Consider the following 27,246-nt stretch of genomic DNA (forward strand, 5'->3'; position numbering starts at 1 on the left):
TTCAAACCATTTAAATCTGGCAATTTTATTTCACACTGAGAATGCAAGTGGGTTGTGAGGACTAGCTATGCATTTTAAATTGATGCTTTAGCTCATTGCAACCTCCCCACAGAAGTAAACCCTTCTGAAAATATTCACCTGGGCTAGATTTGAATCAAACTGAGTAAGATGACTCCACGTGCTTTTTAGTAATTTCCCGACTCATCCAGGCTTCTTTTTAATTATTCTGAAATCTTAATGCATATAAAATCACTGCTGGCTAGAAGTGCTTAGACTATAGAGCACTATGTACAACGTACATTTATCCTCACCCTGGTGTGTCATGAAGCCCTCCTGCATGACAATGATCTCATGTTTCCTTCCACCACCTCTGGGATAACAACGTCGTTTCTGTGGTCTGAGAACTCTGTTCAAGTAAGTCTACTTTCTGTTCCCCACACACGCTGCAGGTGGTAGATTTTCCTAGGTTTGGCAGCAGAGGCTGATGCAAACAACAAAAAAAAATTATTCACTGTAGACATGAGCTCCACCTTAGTTTCAGGAATGAATTGGGTTGTTTAAAGATAATTATTTACATTTTAAAAAAGAATAAAAAGTCATAGGAAACAGAAAACAAAGGTTTGTCACTGTACACATGCATTTTGTTTTACAGCACCTAATACTTTGTAATAACCAACACCAAGGGGCACTGAACAAACCACATCAGCTGGAATTTCTTTCTGCATACACTTTATAAACCTACTGATGTTTAAGTTCTACACCATACACGTTTGTATCCTTCCTTACTAAATGTTGCACCATGCTAAAATTTTGTCTTGGACAGAGATGATCAAGCAAAGTATTCTTGAGGTGATTCAGCAACTCAGTAAACCATTTATTCTAGAAAAGGGAAGCACTTTAAGGATATTTATTTCATCCTGTTATTTTCCTGACAGCCTAGACCTTTCTGTTTGCAGCCTGCAGAACTCTGTTCCCAGCTCACTGGAAGCTCTGCATAGTCTTTTGAACATTATCCAAATATAAGATGTCCTTGTGCTTAGAAGGGCTTTATTTAGAATTAAGAGGTTATTTATATTTGTGTCTGCAAATTCTAAGCACTATTGATCTGTGTATTTGCCTGGGTAAACCAAGACAAGAGACATACCTCCTTTACCATTTAAAAAGAAGAGGAAAAAAAATCACTCCCGAGATGCTAACGAACTTAAACTTCTTTAAAAGCATTATGCCCTACTCATAAAAAACTAGTACTGATATATCATGAAAGCAGTGAAATCATGTGTTTTCAGCTCAAAATGGTTTTCAGCTCCCAGGTTTTGGAAACCATTCAGAACATTCACTTCACCTCAGAAAGACATCCAGAGCCACACTGAGTTTAGTACAATCATAAAATTCTTTGCTAGTTTTGTTTCGTGGAACACAGCTTTGGTGTGTGAAAAGAGACCATGTGCCACCACCCTGTTTCCAGCTCTGCGCCCCTGCCCTAAACCAGGCCTCTCAGTTCCACCCAGAAGCAGAAACTTTACTCTCTAAGATATCTGCGGGATCACCATCTTCTGGTACATCAGTAAATACTTAAATTGCATCTTTGTGCCTTCACTTTTAATCCAAACTTTAGAATAGCTTTGTCTTTTGGAATGAAAGAAGCTAGGTTTTGTTGGTTTTAATAGATCTGGTAATAATCCCATGCCCATCAGTAGGGATAGAATGACGTAGATGACCTGAGACTGGCAAACTGCCCACTGTACACCCGCATTAACAAAGTTTGGAGGCAAGCTTTTTTCCTTGCCATTCAGAGAAAGGCAACTTGTCAAAACAGAAACTTTTCAAAACAAGGTATTACATTTAACTCAATTTCCTTCAACAAATTTTCTCAATTCCAGAATGATATCCCTGATTACTCCACAGTGAGAAATAAATAAGATTCCACAGAGTTAGCTACTACTCTGGGATGAGAGCACCTCTGGTCAGCTGCCTATTTCAGTGTATTTTATCATTGTGCAAGCTTAAATCCTCCAGAAAGTAATTTTCCAAGAAATTACAAAAATTCTAGTGCTCAGGATCTTCACTAAATACGTACAAAGCCAAATTAAAATTTCTGTGTGATAGCACAGGGACTGCAACTTCTCAGTCCCCGTGATAAGTGACACTGGGCTACTGGGATGGGCTTAATTCTCTTGTTCTGCACAAAAAAAGTTCAAAAGATCTTAGCCCAGAACATTCTTAGTCTAAAAATATTCTGTTTAAATATGAAAAATATTCATGGGATAGTAATAATAATTTTAACCTTGCAATACAAACTGAAAGTTTCTATTTTCTTTTTATGATATTTTTAATTTAAGAACTATATAGATAGAAACTTTTTGAACAAAGATGTTAATGGAAAATGTTGATGCTGCTGAACTGATGAAATTAATATTCTGGAGTTTAGCAGGTATCTTTTCTTTTTAATGAGTTGAAACAGAGCAGAAAAAAATTGTTAGGTTTGTCAATGTACATATTCCAATACTAGAAAAAAATTAAGATCTTAATTAAGATAATAGTGGTTGCAGCTCTAACAATTTCATAAGATTATTGATAGGAATCATATCACAGAATAGTAAGTGGCAATGTTAATCCCTGTATAGTAGTACCTATGCTTTTTGAGGACTATTTTATAGTAATTTATTAATATAACACTCTAGTTTCATTTTAGAAAAGAAAATAAGGACATGTGAATCATGTCTGTCTTTCGTGCTGGTATCTTTATAAGTAATTAATTGAAATCTTTGGAAGTACATTGGAAATCACTCAAGATACGTTTGGAACATTTTTAACAGAATACTGAGAAAAGCTAACAGTGAGACAACTTTTGCTGGTTTTCATGGATGGACTTCAGAAGTAAATCTGTTGGGTGGATTCAGACTGGTTAAATCTTACCTGATTAATGACACATATGTAAATCAAATTCCTTATTCAATTTGGAATTATACTAGTACAAAATTGTTTTGTAAGAGGAAATTAAAGACCAGGATTTTAGGTTACTAAAAAAAAAAAAATATTCAAAGGAAAAGGAAAGAGTAACACACATACAAAAAAATGGAGAGACTAAAAATCAGTTCAGATGCAACAGGATAAAAAAAGATCAGGAACGTTCAATATCCTTGATCCCTACACAATTATACAATAATTGTTTCCTGTATACCAACTGTGGGTTAAAAAGAAAAAAAAAAAAAAAAAAAGAAAAGAAACACAGCTGCCTAGCTCTATTTTGACCCTTCGGTGAGGGCAGTTTTTTTTCCTTAGACAGGAAAAGGTCTGCTTGCATGAGAAAATGGTACTGCCTGATGGGAGCTAGTTTTAGTGGAAAAGTGAGAAAACAGAAGGAAAAAAATGCCTGTAGAGGCCTCTGTGCATCCAAGGCATTCGGAACTACAGATGCTTTCAGACCCTGACCTTTTATCACTGAAACCTTGTGTGATCGTTCAGTCTCCAAGCAGCCTGCTCTTGCTAGTTTGAATTTGAAAAACGAAACAAGTGGTTACATGGTTGTATTTGACAAAACTTGTACAGAAGCTTGGCAGGTTTGCACAGATTTCAGCAGTTCCTAATTAGAAGAATGGAAGAAACTTATTTCCCATGACACAGCAAGCCACAACCGTTGAAGTCGGTACAATTTAATTTCCCTGAGCCTGCGAGATCTCCTGGGCTTTCAAAGAGAATCACCCTGAGTCATTGCTGCCTCTTTTTTCTCTTGGCACTGTGTTTGGGATCAGCTTCTCTAAGCTGCACTTAACAAAAATCATTGAAACAGCAATATATTGTAGTTACTACATAGAGATAGTATACTTGCTAATATGTACTAGTAGTAGTACAATACACACAGAGCTGTCTTCATTTTGAGCACTGCTGTCCTCGTGCTGCTTCTTAATGCAAAGAAGGTTGTATTCATTTCTGGCAGCTCTTACAAAGCTTTCTGCTGCCGTGTTCTGTCATCAGCTGTCCTCAGCCAGAAAATGTTATGTACTATGCAGTTAACCCCAGCAAAAGTTGTTATGTAGATAACTGTATTAAACACAGGCACAAAACCATCAGAGCTCAACATTTTTTACAAACTAAGCTAAAATAAAATTACAGGCTTAATTTGAAGATGTCTCAGATTCTCTCAGATCTGAGTCTCTGAGACCTCCAAGCTCTAGCCTTTGTCTAATCCAGCAGTACATCTCCTGACCACTACAAATACCAACACATCTTAAGAATGTCAGCAAAGATGTTCTACTAAATATTTTCCTCTGTTTTTTTCCTCCTTGATGAATAGCAAAATCTACTTTAATGCACCAATTTTCATTAACGGGCTTTACAAATGCCAGCAGGATTTACAAAAGCATCACAGTGATCATCGATAAAGCTCATACAGATGTATTTCAGTGTCCATGAAGGAAGCAGCTGTTTGTTGAATTTAGGATAATGAAATCTTCCTTGATATACAGACTGTGAACAACACCATATCGGCATGCCCAACGTGTATCAACAGTTCTTGTTATGTTTCATAGCTTCAAGGCTTATCAGACTATTTCTCTGCATTTCCCTGAATAATGATTGAGCCACAGATGTTGGAAAGAAAACAGACAGCAAATACACTGGAGAGTACAACAAATCCCCAGCTTCCAGCGTAGACTTCGTCTCTGTCCACTAAAACTGTATTCAAACAGTGAATAAAGTAAATAGCAAGTGGAGTTTGTCCAAAAATAGCTCGAAATGTTTTCAGTATAAGAGATGTTAATGATAGATACATCAGCCCCTCCTTGGCTTACACAGTTCTACAAGGAGATTCAAGTCCTTACCAGTTTTCTCACTAGGAAGTAAAACTTTTTCGTAAGCTGGGTGACCTTCACTACTAAGCAACAGGAACTGCTCTGCTTATATGGTTGCATACAGCGGGACATGGTTTGAAGGTTATAGGCAAGTTCAAAGCCCATAACAATTTATACCCGAGAAGAGCTAACTGTGCAGCAGCTGACTTTGTAGTGAATAGGCTCCTTCCACATTTATTCTTATCCCACATATTTTGGGGATAGGAATTTACAGGATTTAACTTAGGTGTTTGCTTGTGAAAATCTGGCTTCATTATCATTCTTATTCCAGCCAAGTTTGACCTGAGCCATGGATGATGTCTAATCTTACCAGAACCAGACTTCACCTCCACTTATTGTTTTGATTTCTGAACTTGGCCTTGTTTGTTAGCTGGTTCAATACGTAATAGCTACACTTCTTGAAAGCCTTCTCAACCACATTATTCAAAGTTCTTTAAGATTTGAAGTCAGGGCTTTCAGTAGGAATTATTTGTTTTTACAAATATCAGGAATTAAGGAATATAATATTTCTGTGACAGGTATCAGGTCTATTTTATGAGCAAACAACACAGCATTCTACTGATTACTCAGAGATAGGAATAGAATATAGATCTGATACAAATCTGTAATTTTTTACTGGTAAGCACTAAAAGACTATTCCTGAACAAAACAAGGTTATTTAGTCGTAATCACAGCATTCAACTTAACTGCCAAAAGATGACTTGAGGGCAAGGGAATTTTCTAAATATAACAAATTATTTCAGAAAATCGTCTGGGGATAAATTCAGGGATGGAAGAAAGCTGGACTTTGTGAAGTTTTATTTACATATGTAATTATAAATATTTTAATGTGGGATTATATTTCCTGTGTAACTTGGAAATTTACTTGTGCTTTTAACCTGTAAAGTTTTGGATTACTGCACCCTTTATAAGCAAACATAACCATCTCTAGAGCAATGATGTTCTAACCAGAAAGCCCAGTTTTGATCTTTATGTTTAGCTCCTCCTGATCATAGATGCATAACAAATACTCCATTCCTGCAAGCCAGTTTATCCCCTTCTTTTTCAAGGGATATATTTTTCATCCCTTGCCTGCACTTTGTAAAATATTTTTAGTCCATCACGATTCTTCTGAAGGTATTGCAAATGATAAAATAGAGCCAGACAATGAGTCCTATTCATTCATGCTGTGTCTCTGATGAGAGACTAGAGGTTAAGAATTTTCCATGGTAACTAGAATGGCTTAAAGGTCTTCTGAGAATAACATGATGGATTCCAGTTTTAGTCATTCAGGAATAAATCTATTACTTTAAGCAAAGTTACTCCAAAGATACCCATTCTTCAACTTCTTACACCGGGTGAGAAGGCCAGTGTGCTACTGAGGGGCTGTAACAGCCCTGACTGCAGAAAGAAAAATAGTCTTCTCGCTTGGATGTAAGGTAGAAGTGCCCATTTCCACAAAACACCTGGCAGACACTTTCCAGTGTCTGCAGCTTTGGTAGGGAGGGGTCCAGAGAAAGAGGAGGCTTGTTGGGGGTGAAGACTTAACAGCCATAGGTAAATATATCTATTTTGGGAAAATTTGCGTAGTTTATACAAATGTTCACTGTTGCTTTGATCACCTTCAAATGCTTGAAGTTAGTTGCATGAGTAAATTCATGTGAAGCATCATACGTTTTCTCATACAGCTTATTTGCTGGATTGGGCTGTTGTGTGATGTAGGGTAATTATTCATCGCAAAAATATTTATGGTCCTTCCTGCCATCTGATAGCTGGGTGTGCTTATACAGGGTAATAATTGATTTTTTTTAAATGTACAAAATTTCTGCACTTTTAGACAAGAACCGCAACTTAAAGAAAAAACATTCAGCTACACTACAGTGTCAAGTGTAATCACGGATTAATTGACATGTTAGTCATGACATTATGCAAAACTTCTCTGGATGGAGTTACAGTTGCATGAGTTAGTGCAAAAAGGGAAAATAAGTGGGATTGAAAAAATGACTATTTTTGAAGGGAGGGAAATGTGGACACAACATATCTGCTACAGAATGGCATTCTATTTATTCCTTTTGGCACGGTAAACCTAATTACATAGTTACATTTTAAAATCTTTATGAGAATCTTAATTATTAATGTCATCAACAGGCTGAAAAAAATGTAGGTTAGGTGTGGGGAGAGTTTTGCTCTGCAAAGACATTACTTAAAAGCAATTTTTTTTGCATGACTGAGCACATGTGCACACAGACTAGATAGTCACACTTTACAATGAGGTTACACTTATAAATAATTTATAAAGGGTTGGTAAACACTGTAGGCTCTTACAGAATCCACAAAGTCCATAGTTTTGTTATAACTATGTATAACACCCTCAAGTAATGTGCAACCAAGTATAATTTATGAGTCACATCCGTAGTATTGTTTATGATGTATATTAATCATTTATTAATATTTATTAATATTTATACATGCAATCTTAATGGAAAGCACGGCTGACTAGTTACTCCATTGCAGTAGCTGCATGGGAGTTCTAGGTTGCAGGCCTCTTTGCCCCTCCTTTTTAACAAGCTAAGCAGTGTTTAGACAAGGCAACACTCACTAGCCGTTTCCTTACAGACTCCTAGGAAGTTAGAAATCTGAAAGAGGCCTTGCAAAGAGGCTATACTTGTAAGCAAATGTACAGAATCCTTTTTTTACGTCTTCCCCAATATTTCAGCAGAGCTACCCACAGGTCTGCGTCACAGGGTCCATGAGACAAAACTCCTTGCAGATGACCCAGACATATTAAAGTCTATGAAGTCTTGGTTCCCGAGGACTCTGTATAGTTTGGTATATCAGACCACCAACATATAGGTCGTATTTCTAGGAACTGAGCAGAGGAGGGTTGCTGTGTAAATGTGCACGTCCTTATGGTTTCCACAGGAAAATGGGCAATGTAACAGAAATGACTGCTATAGTCTAGGCTACCATAATGTCTAGGAACAGATCCTGGCTTGCAGGATTATTCTTCTGCTCCAAAACAATTCTGCCTGCCAAGATACAGCTACTTGTGCTTGCTGCAGGTAAGCTCCGCTAACTTTCATGTCACAGTGCAGTTTTATCGCTGCTCTTTGCTTCTTTAAGCATCCTGTGAAATCGCTTGCTGAGGCATTTGATACCAGCGTACCATCCCAGCGCATTAATTCTTCACTTGTTCTTTTGCAGGAAACAGATCTCATTCTGACCTTTAATATCTCAATGCATCGTTCTTGGTGGATGGAGAATGGGCCAGGCTGTACTGTGACCTCAGTAACCCCAGCCCCGGACTGGGCACCAGAAGATCATCGTTATATCACTGTCTCGGGGTGTTTTCTTGAATATCAGTACATAGAAGTGGCTCACAGTTCTCTTCAGATCTTCCTTGCAGTAAGTGTTTACAGATAGCTTCACTTCCACCACCTTTTCTACATTTCTTCTTGCAGAACATTGTTACCAGAATAGTGGAGTATTGTGACATTCATTCACAAACCCTGGCTCTAAGTGTTAGTTTTGTTATGAAACTCTGTTGTCTTGCAGCTAGTGCAAGACACCTGTACACAAAAAGCTCCAACATACATGTTTATTGCTGTGAGAACTGTCAACATGACACACTCTGTTTTCCTGACCTCCATTTTAACCCTTAACCATGCCACAAATCATTTATATCAGGTTACATTCAAATTACACTATAGGATATAAGTTGTGACATAATAAGAAGTTACAGCTATTGCTGTGACAGCCAAATTGAATATAAAAGAAAAGCCAAAATGAAGGAGAAATTTTCAACGGTAAAAATAGATTCACTAATCAGTTCACAGGACTCAAAACTCATCAATTTGTCTTTAACCGTATTAGTCAATATGCGCTTGAGGTGAATGGGAAAAGTTCTTCCCAAAAGAACAAAATGTTTTACTTGTATGAAAATCAAAACCAGAAATCTTAAACATTTTTAGGAGGATAAGAATCCACTCTTACATTGCAGAAAATTTATAAGGAATGAAAACAGCTTGTTTGAGGGGAAATTGATAGGTTTTTCAACCATATTTAGCTGTACTAATAATTTTGCCTTGTGTTGCCTCTGACCCAGGTGAAAAGATTACATAAACACTGAATTAATTACATTGAACGGCAATCTGCATTTTTATGTTTGCTCTAGTGATACAAACGTGTTTATGCCCAGGTGGAGATATATATGACTGTTGCTATACATCTAAATTTGGACCAGTGCCTGGGTACATGACTCCCTCTATATAAATTTTTTGGTCAAGAGATTCCAATGTTTTGTCCAAAGAGGGACCATACTGGCAAAAGAGAGAGGAAATCTGGTTAGCCAGATCCAGAAGTTAATGTAAGGCAGTTGGACAGTCCATAATATATAATGTGGCCCTCAGCTACCACAAAAGTGAGCAGCTTTTCCATCTGTCTATCCCCCAGCCTAGCTGTAAATGGCTAACTACCCGGTGACTTTGGGACAATACATCTCCGTGTCAATACATCTCTGCATGGGTGCTTAGTGTAAAAGGTTGGTGGCTGATTCACCTGAAAGCCCAACTACCTCCCTTCAGTGGAGCCATCCCAGGTCTCTGTGCTCCTCAGCTCTCTGTGTTGTAGCAGAGCAAGGAACCCTGACCAAGTAGGTAGCAAGGCAGGCACTAGATAGGTCTGGAAGACAAAAGCAGCCCTTTCTCCAGATAGTTCACACCTGCAATTTTGACAAGCTACAGCTGGTGCAAAAGAGACAAAGAGAAAATTGCAACAAAATCAGTGTGAATAAGTAAATAAGATTAAAATAGCTTTACAATTTTATTTACAAGCAATTGTTATCACTCAAGCTTAACTCATAGACTCATAGAATCATAGACTCATTTAGGTTGCAAAAGACCCTTAAGATCATTGAGTCCAACCGGAAAACTAACATTGCCAAGTCCACCACTAAACCATGTCCCTAAGCACCACATCCACACATCTTTTAAATACCTCCAGGGATGGGGACTCCACCACTTCCCTGGGCAGCCTCTTCCAATGCTTGACAACCATTTTGGTGAATAAATTTTTCCTAATATCCAATCTAAACCTCCCCTGGCGCAACTTGAGGCCATTTCCTCTCGTCCTATCGCTAGTTACTTGGGAGAAGAGACTGACACCCACCTCGCTACAACCTCCTTTCAGGTAGTTGTAGAGAGCGATAAGGGCTCCCCTCAGCCTCCTTTTCTCCAGGCTAAACAACCCAGTTCCCTCAGCCGCTCCTCATAAGATGTTCTCCAGACCCTTCACCAGCTTCGTTGCCCTTCTCTGGACACGCTCCAGCACCTCAACGTCCTTCTTGTAGTGAGGGGCCCAAAACTGAACACAGTATTCGAGGTGCGGCCTCACCAGTGCCGAGTACAGGGGCACAATCACTTCCCTACTCCTGCTGGCCACACTAGTTCTGATACAAGCCAGGATGCCATTGGCCTTCTTGGCCACCTGGGCACACTGCCGGCTCATGTTCAGCTGTCTATCGACCAACACCCCCCAGGTCCTTCTCTGCTGGGCAGCTTTTCAGCCACTCTTCCCCAAGCCTGTAGCGCTGCATGGGGTTGTTGTGAGCCAAGTGCAAGACCCGGCACCTGTTGAACCTCATACAGTTGGCCTCGGCCCATCGATCCAGCCTGTCCGGATCCCTCTGCAGAGCCTTTCTACCCTCAAGCCCTCCAAAGGAGATATCCAGGCTTATTTTTCTGCCTAATTTTTTTGTTTGTAATGAATGATGAACAAGAAACTCAAGGAATATATAGTTTAAGCTCAATTCTGTTCCTGATGCAACAAGGTTTTTTGTGTGTCGGTGCCTAAACGGAGCTGTGTTTCTACATAAGGTCACTCTTTGCAAGCCAGGGGTATCGTTCAGAATAACAAACCATTGGTAATCTGATAGCTGTTGCCAACTACAGCTGTTTTTATATTTCCATTCCAGTTATTGTAAATGTGATTATCATAAGTGAAGAGCTACACAGTATAAGTATGGGTCAATTTTCCAAACCTGGTGCTTGCAACTTTATTGTTTACATCATTTTCACATTTCAAATTGTGGGCATGGGGACCTTTTTCAAATAGAAATGCTAGTATAAATTCACTATCATATTAAATGTGGTGAGAAACAGAGGAATTACCTGGTACTGCTCAGTGATATATATAACACAAAGTTAGAAGAGCAGATATTGCTTGGTTTTCAGCAAACTAGCTTTCCACAAACCCAAGCCTTAGATCAGATTTATCTCCAGTTAGTAGAAGGAAATTAATCTTTCCTTTCAATTTTCTTTTATGGGCACTTAAGTGGATCTTGCACTTTAACTGTAAAACTATAAATTGCAGCCTACAAATTGGTTACTTGCTTTCTATTTGTATTTCTGTATGTTCATGACAATGATCAAGCTAATGTTGATCTTGGCTTTTTCACGGACTGGTGGCACTGCAGCATGTTTTTAAGGATGCTTTCTACTGCCTACAGATAAAAAGTTACAAAGACATTCAGCTTCACTGAAGACCACTTATATCAGTCTTTGAAAACATTATACTCAGTGTATTTTGTACAGCTTGCCAGTAAGCTCACAAGGAATCCAGCTACAGAAGATTAGGCTTCACATAGATGTGATATTTGCTGTGGATTACTTAGTGGAAAGAATATGACAGCTAAGATAAAAGCTATAAACCCCCCATGGTTTATACTTTCTAAAAAGCAAGTCTCAAGGTGAGCTGTGGAACATTTCAAGGATTGCAGACAGATACTCTGCTGAGGAGGTGCAGAATACTTATAGTCTCCAAGACACCTTATCTCCCCAAAGCAACATGTCCTAGAAGCAAACAGCACCAGATTGTGAACCATACGAATGCTGTTGCTAATTTTGTGCAAGACAACACAGATTTTAGTTTTTTAAGAGTGAAATTTTGGAGAATTTTCATTTCTTCTACTGCTTAAACAAAGTAGTAATTAAAGCAACTGGAAGGTTAAATGATCCCAAAGGTCAGGAGAGTCCCCAGTGTGCAGAGTGGTGGTGTTCATTGTGTAATACCGGCCTTAGAGACTAAAGGGAGACAGATGCAATGATGCACAGATATTTTGCCAGCTTCTCCTGAGGAGTGGATTTTGCTCAGGATAAACAAGCAACCGGGCAAAATTGCTAGTTAGGTTCACACTGAAGAAGTAACAGAAAATTCAGTCTGGTGGTTTCTATACTTTGGTCAGCTGAATGCTCGTGGTTTAGAAAATCTTCAAAATGGGGATAAATTATTTGAGAACTAATGTGTGCAAAAAAATGCTCTGATAAAACAAAGATTATCCCAATTTGGGTATTTAGCAATTATGTATGCAAAGCAGGGCTGGAATAATGCACGGTGACAATAGGGGCTGCAAAGCAGCCACAACCACTGCTTTGTCCCATGAAACAGAGCACTTAGTGCATTGGGTGATGCTGGTGCAAGACTACAGCCTCTATAGAGCCTATCCTTGTATCAATCAAACCAATCCTTGTATCACAGATGTAAAAAATGACCATATATGACATTTATGTCTGTCTTGTAGCCATTCCCATGTCAGCACATTACTTCTTGCTCAGCCTCTGTCTGATTTTTTTTCATGTTTATGGAAATCTATTTTGAAAAACTTCCACTGATTTTTCACTCAATTATTGTGGTAGTTGCCTCTCTGAGAAGTGGTACACCACCAAAATCTCAGTGCCACACACCATGCTTGTCATTTTTTACTCTGTGCTCCATACCAGTACCTCCCATTTGTTCTTTTGAGACTGAGCCACATTGCTATCACTTTATTTCTACATCTTACCATCTTCTTCCAGCAAGTTAAAAAGAGAAAGGGGTTCAGAATGAAGAAGGGAGAATGCGATGGAGGGGAATCTATTTCATTCTTAAATGCAGTTTTGCAGCCTGCAGTGCTGAAAAATAAACAAACATATTTTTAGGGCACCACCTGCAGCATGCAGCTGTATGGAACTGAAGAGAATTGCTAAGGGTGTGATTTGTTCTGCTTTGTGTGAAACCCTGGGGTCTGGGAAAACATGTGGGGAAGGTATTTCTATGGAACAACTCCCTCCTTTCCTGCCCTCCCCAATTCTTGGTGAATATCTGTCGTGGTTTAACCCCAGCCAGCACCACACAGCTGCTTGTTCACTCCCCCCTACCCCGGTGGGATGGGGGAGAGAATCAGAACTGTAAAAGTGAGAAATCTCATGGGTTGAGATAAAGACAGTTTAATAGGTAAAGCAAAAGCCGCGCATGCAAGCAAAGCAAAACAAGGAATTCATTCACTGCTTCCCGTCGGCAGGCAGGTGTTCAGCCATCTCCAGGAAAGCAGGGCTCCATCACACGTAACGGTTACTTGGGAAGACAAACGCCATCACTCCAAACATCCCCCCCTTCCTTCTTCTTTCCCCAGCCTTATATGCTGAGCATGACGTCATATGGTGTGGAATATCCCTTTGGTCAGTTGGGGTCAGCTGTCCCAGCTGTGTCCCCTCCCAACTTCTTGTGCAAGGACCACAACTTTGCCTGTCCTTGGTACCTACATATTACCAAAATGAACTGGTCTGGTGATGGCATGGCTTGGATACCCATATGCTTCATACATTAATGTGTCCTTATGTGCTTAATGGTTATTGATTCTGGCTGCTTACATCAGAGAAACTATTACATTTTCAGGACTACTGGGTTATCAAGGATAGGCATACTTAAATTACTGATCTCTGGAGAGAATTCTTCCAGGTAAAGAATGAGGTCAGTGGTACTAATGGATATCTGATTTGCTACTGGTTTGTGAAATTTGGGTTGTATTCTGTATAATATTTACAGAGTGGAGGCTGAATGAAAGTTCCCACCCACACCTAAACGATAGGAGGTATAGCTGCCACTTTACCATGGGGAGGGCAGTGCCTGGGAGGGGGACAGTGCAGGGTGTACACCCCTGCTAACCTTGGCACGTAATGTCACTCCTTAAGGTAGTCGTTGGCTCTGCATATAAATAGTATATGCATCCCAGCTTTTTGGTCTCACAGCTAAAAAAGAGTCACAAGCTCGCAGTTTCACAGGCACTCACACCCATCAATGTCTAATTCTAGCTACGGATCCTACATACAATTTTCTTCATTTGCCTTTCTTATTGAACTCTTGTCTTATAACAGAAGGTGGAAATCTTTTCAGTTCAGGCCCTGAGCTGTGGTTCAGGTCAGTGGGTTCTGCTTCCAGGTCTACCACAACGTCCTTGGGAAAGTGATTTCATCTCTCTGTGCCTCTTCCCAAGTGCTGCAGAGAGGAAAGCATGCCTAAATTTTTCATGTTCTGTTTATAAGACACTGTACCATTTACATAGCTAGGGATCTCTTGGATCTCTCAAAAAGCCTCTAAATGTGGATGGCACCCAGTACAGTAAGGCCTTTGTGTGGTACAAGGAAATTATAATAAAGGTAATTGCATTTCGTACAGAAATGGAGCTCAGATTCTCTACATCTTCCTTCTGCCTGTGTTTTACTCTTTGATTATGCATGACCTGCTCCCACTCCCACAAGGCTGTTCTTGCAAAAGTCGACAAATTAAAATCCATTTGTAGATCAAAACTCTGAAAATATGCAAATAAAAGATCAGCCTTGGAGATAAGTGTGACAGAATTACATAACTATTTGCCAGCACAGGATTAAAAGTATTTATTATGCTTGTCTTTTACTCCTCACTTACACACTCAGAAGTCTATTGATTTTAGTGGAACTAAGTGCCCAAGTTATGGGAATAAGACTAATGTGAAGGTATCACCTTAGCCAATTTGGTTTTAGTAATATAGCCCTCGAAAAGATAAACTGTGTAATATTATTCCAGTAAAATGAGTGGGCAAAAAGCATTTCTTATGTACTGTATCTACATTATTGATGGTAACTTACGTACCAAATAAATAAAACCATAAGTAAACTGTTACATAAAAGTATTGACCATTTTCATAGTGATCCTGTCCACTGACTTTTATGTGCTGTATATTAGTCTTGATTCCTTTTTGTTCCTTCCTGTATTTATACTTGAATGTATGCTTCATGCAATCATTGAAATTATTATTTCATGCTTTAAAATTTGTAATATGTAATTATCCATCCATACTAGTTACGGTAAATGCATACTATTTGGGATTCTGCAAAGTCTGCATCATGCATAATACCTTTCAAGCTCTGATGCTGTCAGATTGATTTAAAACATCATGAAGCATAACTGTGTTATTAAGATGCAATAATACAGCTATGCAGTTAGAATGCCAGCTTCAAAATCTCTGCTCTGTTGCAGACTTACAGTATGACCTTTGGCAGGGTGCTTAATTCGTGCCAATTATTGTCTGTACTATACAAACAATGGTTCTTAAATATTTCAGAAAGATGTTGCCAGGATAATTCCATTAAACATTGCAAGGTAATCAAATATTACAGAAAGGTGGTCCATGTGTGTATTTAAGCACTTAGAACAGTAGAATAGCATTAATGTTCCCTGCTTCTCTCAAGAATTAATAATAATTAAAATAGGGTACTCTTAAAATCCTTAATGTTAGCATAGCACAGGTGACATTAAATAGTCTCATGCCCTTGTGGAGAGATGGGAGTAGTGAGTAATAGTGTAGTCCCACAGGAATTTCTTTACTGGACTGTCTATTTGTGCTTTAGACCCACATGCTCCAATATGTTTCTAACGGTGTATCACTTAAAAGCCCCCAACAGTGCTGAGGACAGTATGATTGCAAAGCAAAGCGGCAGTTCCTGTCTAAAAGAACTAACCTCCAAAGTACAAAACAAGCCAGCCAACCCATACAGACAGAAAGGAGGGGAAAGACAGGAAAACAGAGAGGGAATACTAGTTTGCAGTTCAGTGCACCTCCTGTTTGACCATTGTCAGCCTTTTTGTAGGCATGATAGAAAAGCCCTAAAAAGGGCTATGAACCAGAATAATGAGTAAACTTTGCATTATCTGGTGGAAAATTCTCCTAAAAGGCAGCAAAAGAGGAAAGTGTGTGAAAGTTTGGAATTTATTAAGTGGCTGACAACAAGCTGGTGGCTCATCAGCGGTGCACTCTCATACTGAGAGGAGGGGACAAGCCAGGTGGCACAAGCCACAGCGAGCCTAGCAGGTGAATGGAGTAGTTGAATTTCACTGGAAGAAACTAAGGGGAAGAAATGGAGGGATAAAGCAAGCTGTGGAAAACCATCTCTGCAGTAGCCTTCCAGATGGGCTCAGTCTAGACTGAGGCGTTGGTCAGGAGCAAGGAGAGAACATGGCACACGTAGAGGCAGGATGCTCCTCTGAAGCTGAGACTCACTGAGTCTCACTGATCAGAAGGTCATCAGCAGAGGTTAAAGGAACAGAGAGCTTGTAAAACTCCTGCATTTAGAGCGGGAGAGGGAAATGAGTCTTCTGCAAGGGAAAAGTACATTCTATCTCTTTTTTCTTTTTCCCTTTTTTTTTTTATTTGGGAAGACATTGATGAGACCTGAGCAGAGAAAAAGACTAGCAGTTCCTCCAGAGACACCAGCAAATGACAGAACAGGACTAAAAGAAGCAAACAGTGGGTGTAAAGCGTGTGGGTGGGTGTATCAGCAGGACAGACTGCATGATAGGAGGAGGGGCAAAAGAACGAAGGCAGAGGAGATGAGGGAGGGAGTCATAGGAATGCATGAAAAATAAAAGCTGCCTAACTAATGATGTCATTAGGAATGAGGCAAACAGCACTTTCTGTGGGTCCCAAAATATGCGTGAATGGAATCAAACAAAACATAAGTCGGCCTTGGCTTGTCCAGGTTGAAATGCTAAAAGTAAACACGCAGGCCCTTTTGTCAGAGCTACAAAGACTCAGGGCTAGGAACAATCTAAGAACTCGTACCATATTAAAGGTCTTCACTGAGTTCAGATGGATAATACTCACCTTTTAGGAAGTGTCACCAGTTGATGTAGGCTTTGGGTTCTGCTAATAAACCAGCATATCCCGTTCCTGTGCTCAAAATACATACAATGTGATATGCTGGGGACAAAAAAAAAGGGATAAAGATCAGATCTACTTGCTGCTAATGCAAAAAGCCAAAGCTCTTGCAAAACATCTGACCCTCAAATGTAGCAGTAAACTAACACTGGATCCTTAATTTTCCAGTCCTAAGTTCCTTTGTGCTGACCAAAAGTGGCATATAGTACATCTATTTGCAGTTATAAGCCTGATGTCATTTTCCATTCTGGCCAACACAAAGGTCTTCAGTTGTGCAGGAAGCACATCTTGCACATAAAAGCCCTTGCTCAGATTTACCCTTGCTAATTTTGTTTCCCCACCTCCCTTTTGACAGCAGCCTCCACCTCTTCCACACACATACGCTCATGCACATACCTTGCACATCGGCTGCCTCCTCCTGTGCTTGTAGAGTGGTGAGAATATTTATACGTGAGAAAGGAGACAAGAGCTCGTGTAATCAAGTTTTGACTCTTTGAACCTAATGGGGAAAAATAACATTATTTAATTAAGGTGGAGTTCCTTTCTAGGGCAAGACAATGATTGAAAGAAAATTGATTCTTAATGATATAGATTGGTACTTTAGGAAGGCTATGTTTTCACTGCAGGACTGGGCAAAATCAGCACAATGGGACGAGGGTATGAATCATTGTAGAGTGCTAACTTAATGACACTGTCGTGCCGTGTTAGCAGAGGAGCAACATCAGGTTCAGGCATCTTTGACATTGCCTCAGAGCACAGTATATTTTTGTTTCTCTGATAATAATGTTAGAGTATATGTCATTAGTGTTTTGAAGGATTACTGTAAGAAGAGTTTTCTTTATGCCTACACATGTTATCTGTTGTTGCTTCTATCAAATTTTACCTGCATTTCTTCACTACTCCTTGCAGAAAACTGAATTGTACACATCAAAGCATAAACTTTTTTTAATGAGCAGGGAGCTTTGTCAGTAGAATTGTACTCATTCATTTCCCTAAAAGCTTCCCTTCTTAATGAACTGGGCTCATATAAAACCAAGTTATATGATAATTGTCTAAAAACGAGTTTGCTCCGACTCAGTGGAGAGAAGTAAGCTTTAAATAGAGTTACCTGACCAATGCACACAGGATTGTCTCTGAGAGGTTTATTTCCCTGATGGAATGAAAGGCAACAGCACCAGCATGAGCTGAGACTGGAAGAAGCAGTTCTGCCTTTCACAGATCCTCTTGCACTAGCAAAGGCAAATAGTGAACGTGATTTTCTTGGGGGGGATCGGAATTGTGATAACCGAGAGCTGAACATTAGACTCATTACTTTGAGGCCTGAGGGAAGTTTCCTGAGAATTTGTTTTGACCATCTCATATATATTCTTTCACACAGGGGACTCTGATTCTGGCTGACCCTTTAGGGTAGATAGTTATATGGTACAGCAATGAGATTATGGTTCCCCAGGTTCAGTGCCTCATGGCTGTCCTGGGGCTATGTGATGCTGGTGGTGCTGTGCTGACTGGTGATGCTGGCTTGCTGACTTGCTTCCTCCCACAGCTGGGATTTAAATTATTCCTTAGTTTTGGTACTAGCACAGTCCTGTTACTGTTTTTATGACACTGTCATCGAGTAAGAGCTGCATGTGAACACTTTCCAGCTATATGCAGGTCAGATGCCTTGGATTGGGGTCTTTTTGCCTAGTTTTGGTGAGCCTCTACAGGTTTTTTATGTTTTGAAGAGATTCTGGACAAAAAGCCTAGTCCATTTGATTTTCTTTCTCTACAAGTGAATTTGCATGGTAGAGAAACCAGATTACACGTGCTTTAGATGTAAGAATAATATTAAGAAGAATAGCAATAACAATAAATAGCACAAGCTTCTGTAATCATAAGTATTCCATTACAACATGTAATTAAACAAAAAGGAATCCCTCTTTATACTGAAAACTCATAGTCAAGTGCCAGGTTCACCAACCCCATTCCTGAGCTGATTCTGAAGGTACAATAAACACATGAATGCTGCTCCTTAGAAATATAAAAAAAAACATCCACAGTACAGATACACCTCAGTATCAGAATGCTTGGTATTCTTGCTGATATTACAGTACTGCCTTGTTCTGCCGTATACAAATGTGACAGCTATTATTTTGCCATTTTGCTCCACACCCCATAAAGAACCTCCAGTTCTGGAAGCAAGAGGCCTCAGTTCATGAGTTAAAGTAATTTTTTCCTGAATATAAGAGAGGGAGTGATAAAACGCACAGCCAACTTCCTCACTTGGTTATGGAGAATAACGTATTTTCCCAAAAAATGCAGAAAATGCCAGTACTATGGCTGGTTTTCAGGTAAGGCTTTCAAATTTGTGTTGAAACTTGTATAGTATACTTTATGTAGTATACTTCACGTTTCATTTTTGTGTGCTGTTAGCACAGCTTCCTGTGCAAAAGATGAACTGAGCACATGAAAGTATAGTGTTATCTATGAAAACGTAGAATTACCTGTTTTGCAGCTTTAGTCATGACAATTCTGGTCACAATACCATGGTTCAGAAAATCTGGTCTGTTAAATTCACCAGACAAACAATGTCAGCAGCTGCAACTGAACCTGTATTGAAGGTACTGCTCAATGATAGATTTCTACATTTCTATAATACAAGTCGAGTGCTCTTGGTAGAGCTAGCTACCGCACTAAAAATACTAACTATGCCTAGGAAAAATGGAAATCTAGGAAGAATTTAAATGCCCCTTATCTTTAGAGTGTGGAAAATAAAAACAATAATATTACATTATGAATTCTGTAACTTTTTTCCCCATTTTCTAGCACAAACAGCATAACAAAGTTCTTGCCTTCCAAAAAAAAAAGTACTTAGCTTACTGTGGCAACTGTGTACCCTAGGACCCTTGGAATAAGTGTCCGAAGGAGACCAAGAAAACGGGGTCAGAAAGCTGCTCGTATTATTTTTGATGACTGAAGTTTCTCATGCAATCTCAGAAGTAGAGCTGACTGGGAATTTTCTGAAGAAACATGATTATTTTGGAAAATACATCAGCCCTGAAATGGTTTGTCTTGATAGTGTCAATGAACTTCATTTAAAGTGTAGGCAAGTGACAATTAACATAGTACCTGGTTTCCTGCTAGATTTCTCGGCTGGCTGCTTGGGTTCTGGACTCTCATAGTACATTTATACTCGGACAGGACACATCCTAAAAACTGCAACATGATTATCCATAACATTTAACTTTTGCTACAGTCCCTGTCGTGCATTTGGCCCAGACCAGCTACCACTGTCCCAGACATTGTCGGGGCATGGGTGCAGGGATAGCACAAACCAGGGAGCATCTGTGATAGCCAGTTTGGATCTGCTCATCTTGTTCTGGGGGATAAAAAGAGCTTATTTGTGTAAACACAAGCTGTGCCATGCCATGTGGCCTCTAGGCCTGAAGACAATCTCTGGGTTATTTCAGTTGGCCCCACAGCTTGGAGTCCAGGAAAGGAACGTGAACTGTAACCTAGTAATGTGGGAGAAAAATTCATTATTTGTAGGAAAAAAAATCATAATTTTTTAGTGCTTACATAGCATGCATAACAATTTCTGCAATAGAGAAAGATCCTCTGTAGACATGTCCTAAGGATTCTTAGCTCTCTGACTTCTGCAGTGCTGTAATTCTAAGGAGAGTGGAGTCTGAGATAACTTTGTGTCATAAATTTGCTGAAGCTTCCACCTGAAGCCCAGATTTTAAATGACACGTAATAGTCATTAGTGAAAAACATCATTGTTCCATCCAACTGAAGAAAAGGACTCTCCCTTCAAAGCAGAGGTAATCTGTTCTTTGCACATATTCTCAGCAGTCATCAGCCAGTTTTCACCACTTCTTTAATAGATGTTATCTTCAGCACTGGTCGGACAGGTAGAGAGCACATTCGTGCACCGCTGATGTGTTTGGGGGGCTTTCAAGATGTGCTCCTTAGCAGCACCATTCACCTAAACTTCGGCACTATTGAGATATCAGTTTTTCAGTACTCAACTGCTTGAAAGTGATTCGCAGAAAGTGATTCGCATAAACTGATTCATGTTTTCGAAACCAATAGAGCAGATTTTTTTCCCAGCAGGCAGCATCCTTTTAACTCTACCCTTGAGCTCTGCCAACTTAACCTCCATTCTTTTCTGAACACGCTAAAGGAAATAGCTATTTCTTAATGTATACAAATTAATAGTGAAATGTTGGGACTTTTCCTCTGCTTCATTTTATTTTTGGATGTCCGGGTTTTCTGCGAACAGATCGGTCATGTGTGCATAGTCACAACCTGAGGAAAAAAAGCATCTGCAAAACCACAGGAGTGTTTGTCTGCTGGTAATGATTGTTGCCATAGATGGGAATTCAACATTGACACAACAGAATTTATTTTTCCTTATACGTAGGCAATGATCAAGTAGTGACATCTGGAAACTACCCCAGAGGTTCAAGTCAATAAAATATTAATAGCTGCCCTTTCCAGCGAGGAGGGTGTAACAAGAACACAGCAAAGGAATCTCCGACATTTTTGCACCTATTGTTATTCCTAATTAGTTAACTGTTTCCCCTTCCACGTACTCTTCTCCTAAAGATTAGGAAATATAAATCTGAGACCGAGACGCAGTTTCCTGTCTCTGATTTAAGTAAACTGCTGTTCAAATAGCCTCGTTTTCCGTGAGTGCTCTGTTGGGAAGTGGCTACTGTCAAGGGGCTGGATCCTCTGGTCCTCCTCGCTCCCACCGAAGCTGGGAGGGGTGCGGACTGGCCGCACACAGCTGATTCACAATGAAAACCAGGCACAGGAATCAAGGCGGTGCCGGGCAGTCTCATCTGAAGCACTCACCATTTTACCAAGAGATTACCAAGGCTTTCCTTAGTAGCTGAATTCAGTGTATTCAGTCATGAGGAGCAGGGAGAGTAGGTGGAAGAGAAGGACTGTCAAGCCTTGCTTCAGACAATCCCGTTCTTCCCATTCCTCTCATTCAGTGAGTAAGTATTAATAGTCACTTATGCATAAGAAGAAATTATGAGGTTTAATGAATCTCCAAAGATTAGCTACTTCATAAAAGCAAATGCCACACTTTCATCAGTTAAAGGCCTCCAAGTCCAACATCAGCAGCAGAGGGAATTTTTATTTTAAAGCAAATTGCACCCAGTTTCGGTAAATTATCATAGAATGATTACTCGACTTTTATCTAGTCAATGTTATGCCTCCCTAGTGAATTGGTTTATTGTCAGTATGTCTGCTTGAAAACATGTCTTCCCTAGAAAGCACTCCTTCACTCAGCTTCTGCCGCTGGAAGCAGGCAACAGCTTGAAGCTAGCAGCTGCTCTTGAACAAAGCAGGTAGAGATGCAGAAAGGCTGCCGAATCCATAACAATAAGCACATCATGACATAATTACAGTAAATCTCCAGAGTGGTCTGTACACACAGAATGCCATATGTTTTGGGTAGAGGAAGTGTGCATTAGAAAAACCATAGTATAACATAAGCATTTTCCATAGTAGTCCAGTTAGCATGAAATTGATTTTTTATCTTGAAAATTAGCATTGACAGAACAGAGGATAGTATTTGAATGGTCAGCTAGTTAGACTGGGGGGATATAATTAATATCCTGAAGGGCGAGAGCAGGTGATAGAACGGTTTGGGGGATTTTCCAGTTGTAATTGTGCATAATCTAATAGCTGGTGCATCCATTTAACCTTTCTTTGATATGGTCTTCTTTCACCACTGCATGTAATAGCTGTTCTGCTTTCTAAATATCTCCATTTGACTTTGAACAGGTTAATAGGATTGACTGCTTCTGCAGCCTGCCTATACAAAACAGATTGTCAATATGGACAATACTTTGTGGTTTGTCAGGGAATAACAGACTGCTTTCTCCATCCTGCTTTTAGGAAATGATTTAGTTTCCTGAAGATTTAGATACAAATGGGACAAGCGGGGGGAAGGTATTTTTTCTGTGCGAGTCTAGCGTGAGCTGGCACTGCTAAATAGCCACTTGGCATTTACTGTATCAGCTGGTGGTGCTTGCCTCATTTTCAGATGGCAGCCTCCTGATTCTCCATTAGAGATGTCTGCAGAAATTTTGCTGTGGCTAGATACCAACTATACAAAATACATAAGCCAGATAGATACGTTTCAAAGATTGCAGTGGACTCTTGCAAACACTTTCTGCTACAAACTGCACGAATTGATCTCGTCTTCAAAAGCATTAATCTCCTAAATTTTTGTTTTGTGCTCTGTCTGAACCTGCATTTTATGTTGCAGTGGCTTTGCGTTTTGTAAAGATGTTTCTAAAATCACTGTGTGTCATAAGAAAAGGAGTTTTTCCCCGGCTGTTAGCTCTTTCTTGCCATGATTATTGCTTCCTGCTGCAACGATCAGAATATAACAATGCAGCAAATTTTACGGGAATGTAAACTGCATGAACTAAACCAATTGTCATTTTCTAAAGTATCAGGTCCTTTCCAAATGCCGTCTGCACGTTTACCTCTTTATGAGTTGTGAAGATCTGACTGACTGAAAGAGGTTAGTGTCATTAAAAATGATAATACTGGTTATATGCAAAACATAGGCAAGCAATATGTGCTGCATTTTCAGCCTCTTTTTGATCTTGGAAATGGTACTGCCGATAGGAGGTTCACTGTGACTATAAGAGCCTAAAAATTACCAGAAGTAGTAATCATTTAATCCTATGATTTTTAAATATCGGGGACGAAAAAATCCCACCACAATACATTGCATTCTCTGTCCTGAAATGCTCCTTTTGTGTAGCTGTTCAGCTTCCTTAAACTTGCTGATACATTTTAATTAAAACAATCTAGAAGAACATGAGCAAGAAAAAGGAATGTTTCCTCGTTGTGTAATTGTCCGTAAACTAAAAAAAAGCAACGGATTTTTTTACCAAGTCGTACGAAGGTATTGTCCTTTTGCACACTTACTGGGAATCACCTCGGATGGTGGGAGATGTATAATCTCAACTTGGATACTAACAAAAGTTGATGTACTTCCAGAATAACAAAATTAATCCCTCCTATTTCCAGGCAAGGGAGAGCCACAGATGACAGTTGCCATCAGCGGACTGAACTAGTGCCCGGCACTTGAGCAATGTTTAATCTGGGGAGTTTGATCTCAGACCACCTCTGAACTTTGGGCTGAACTTTGCAAAGGTGCCTTCTTCAGCACTAGCACACTTAAGAGCAACAGGCTCCATTTGATCCACAGCTCCTTAGAGAGCTCGACTCAGCACAAGAACCTTTGAACAAGTCTCAGGGGGAATTTTGAAGAGGGTATGAAAAGCGATTAGACCATTAACTGCCTCATAGAGTGATTCGGTGGCATTTTTGAGTTAGCTTATGCAGCTGCATAGATCATTCAGGAGCTTTATTATTCTTCCTCTAACTTCAGGTGTTTAAACAAAACTTCACTGAAATTAAAAAGTAGCACTTTTCCAAAAGACTGTTAAAAGTTTTTTCTGTCCCGAACAGACTGCCAGCTGGAAAAGTACAAGCAGTGTTTGGAGCTTCTAAAAATACGGTAGGATCTAGAAGGATATAGTTGCCATATCAGAACCTTTAGCATCTAATACACACTAGCTTAATGTTTTGTGTCTCCTAAATACTGGGTCAAAAGCTAAACTGCTGTAAGATTACAGAATCCTAACTCCTGGTTTGTGCACATGAACACAGAGGTTAATTTATCATCACATCTGAAAAGCTAACCCTTTTTTAAATTTTATTTTTAATATCTTAGGGAGGTGTACAAGAACCTACCATTGTTTTCTACTATCTACAATTACCTTCAAAAATACATTCTTCAGGTAATTTTCAAAATGGGTTTTAAGAGTCTCTGTGATTACATATGAAGAATTTTTTTATACGAATCCTAGAATCTAGTATTTTTCTATACACAACAGTTAACAAATCAAAGACTCAAACGGTGAAATTCATATTCAAACTTTTTTCAAAGAATGTCTGAGAGACTGAAGTTTCACATGAAAAAGACCTATCAACTGGAAATGGTAAATGTCTGAATTGTTAAACTATTCAACATTCCTCTCTATGGCTTGCCCACTGAAATTTGAAAACATTACCATAGTTCAGTTAGCATTTTCTTATTCTAAATCAAAACTTACTACTAGTGTTGTTTGTTGCAGTTGTTATTGCTTGATTGTCAATGCTGTTGTTGTTGTAATTTGATTTTATCATGTATAATTATTGTCTCTCGATTCGATCGCTTAGAATATCAAATATCATTCAGGGTGAAATCAGAAACTAAGTATCATACACTGCCAGATTGTCTTTGTAGAACTGCCATCGTATACTATAAATTTATGTTTGTTTACCAAAGCTACCTTAACGTTCCAGATACGTGACATAGCGTCTATTGAACATTACTGAGCTTTACACGAATTACCAGAATACAGTACACCTGTTTGATTTTTTTTTACCCTCATTTAACATAAATGGCACTTGTCAAAATTGCAACCTGTTAACATAAACTTGGGCATCATTCAGCCAGCCTGCACACACAAAGGCACTTTGGCTATACTTCATGCAATATGGGGCCTTTGTTTGCTCTCCTTCCTGACAAACGACCGCACTGAAGCTGCAGAGACAGACAGACTGCCGTGGAAGAGCACGCAGCAATTTGGAACATGCATGGGGTTGGATTTTTTCAACGCCATCTCCATAATAATACACCTGTGACTAAAGCAGGTGATTGGAAGTGGAGCGGATACATACAGACAGATGGATTAAGACAGTAGTAATTGTGCTTTCACTTGATTATAATATTAACAGGCTCCAGGTGATTTCTATTTTTTACAGCGTCATTCATCTCGACAAATCCCAGCAGGCTTGGAAGCAGAGTAGAGATGCATCCTGCTTTTCACATGAACCTGTTTCCAGCGTGAGCACTTAAGAGAGTTCTTCTGTCGAAAAGTAATTAGCTTCTGCAGTCTAGGGTGCCATTTAGAATATCCAGGCTCATATGTTTCATCATAAAACTGACCTTTTTAATTTTTTATGTCTGAGATTCCCCACTAAAAGAGTAAGCATTAAAAAAATACAACCCTAGAGAAAATACTGAAGGCACACGTAGAATTTATTAAAGGATATCTGGCCCTGAAGTGCTGCAGAAAGCAAGTCCATCTGAACATAATAAATATGAAGTATGCAGTATTGTGTGCTTAATTTTTAAATAATTGGTGTCATTAGGTAGCATAATGATACTGATTACATAAAAAGCATAGGAAAGCAATATGTGCTACATTTACAGACTCACATTTTTCCTTTAGTAATTGCTTTGCCATACAAATAGTGTCTGCTTATTGATACCTTTGAATAACTGTGTACTAATTATCCTAATATTTCAGAGTTTGTTTTGCTTTTTAGTAACATCGCCTATCGGGAGTATACTTTTTGACAAAATTTTGCATCCTTTTGAGGTAACAGAGACTTTCAAAAGACATTGACATTCAGGATAGGCAAAAAAATACCTCTTCTGCCCAGACAACTTGAGTAAAAATATTGCCAGCAATAGTAACATCTTCCCTCCATCTCTGGGAACTGTCAAGTTTCCATGGAGACATTAGAGAGTTTCAATAGTGCAAGAGTACTCGAGATTTAAAGTACAAATAGATGCTAAGCATTAGGAATTTCTGACAGAAGCTGACATAGTTTTAGACCAGTCGTTCGGTACTTTGGCTCTAAAGTTTTGTGGCAAGATTCAGTTGCATCTCTACTCCTTAGAAAGAAAGAGGACGTGACAGAACCTTTAGCTCTGCTTGGAAGTGGTTTGAGGTCAGTTAAGATTCTTGATGCTGACATCTATTCCTGCTTGTGATCTAGTATTCAATATCCCTACAAAATGATCGTCTGTTGTAGCAGGGCAGAGACACAGTGCAGAGAAGAGCAAATTTACGTACAAGAGCAAAATATACATAGGTATATGTGTGTGTGTGAATGTATATAATGATTTCGTGAAGTTTAACTTGGCTGACTGCCTCTCAGTTACAGTATTTCTTAGAAATGAATGAAGCAGAACTCACTGCAGTCTATATAGAAGAGATCTTCAGATGATGTGCTGTAGAACATAAATATGACATGTAAGGAAACTGTTGAGATTTATGGCTTGTGTGACTCATTTGGCTGTATTCAGCTTCAGACCCAGCCTGTCCTGTCTGGTTACTAAGTTGTAGAAATTCAGTAAAGACTTTGTTATATAGACATTACATAGACATCAGAATAACTCAGTGGCCCATCAGCATCAAAACCCTATCTCTGAGACTGCCAATGAACAACGTTTCAGAAGAAGCCATGAGGTAACTCAGTTCCCATAATGAATTAACTGGGTAATACTGTACTCCGGTCTGAATGATGGCACATGAGAAATAGTTTTTGCTT

General features: G+C 39.3%; 1 protein-coding gene across 1 annotated transcript in view; it reads left to right on the forward strand.

Moving 5' to 3' along the window:
- Positions 1-27,246, forward strand: part of NKAIN2 (sodium/potassium transporting ATPase interacting 2) — a 563,371-nt gene that overhangs the window by 469,326 nt on the left and 66,799 nt on the right. Inside the window, exon 4 of the mRNA XM_076333525.1 lies at positions 8,034-8,234. Within this exon, the coding sequence (XP_076189640.1) occupies positions 8,034-8,234 (201 nt within the window). The remainder of the gene's footprint in view (positions 1-8,033; positions 8,235-27,246) is intronic.

Source organism: Aptenodytes patagonicus, chromosome 3 (genome assembly GCF_965638725.1).
Source record: "Aptenodytes patagonicus chromosome 3, bAptPat1.pri.cur, whole genome shotgun sequence".
Classification (NCBI taxonomy): Eukaryota; Metazoa; Chordata; class Aves; order Sphenisciformes; family Spheniscidae; genus Aptenodytes; species Aptenodytes patagonicus.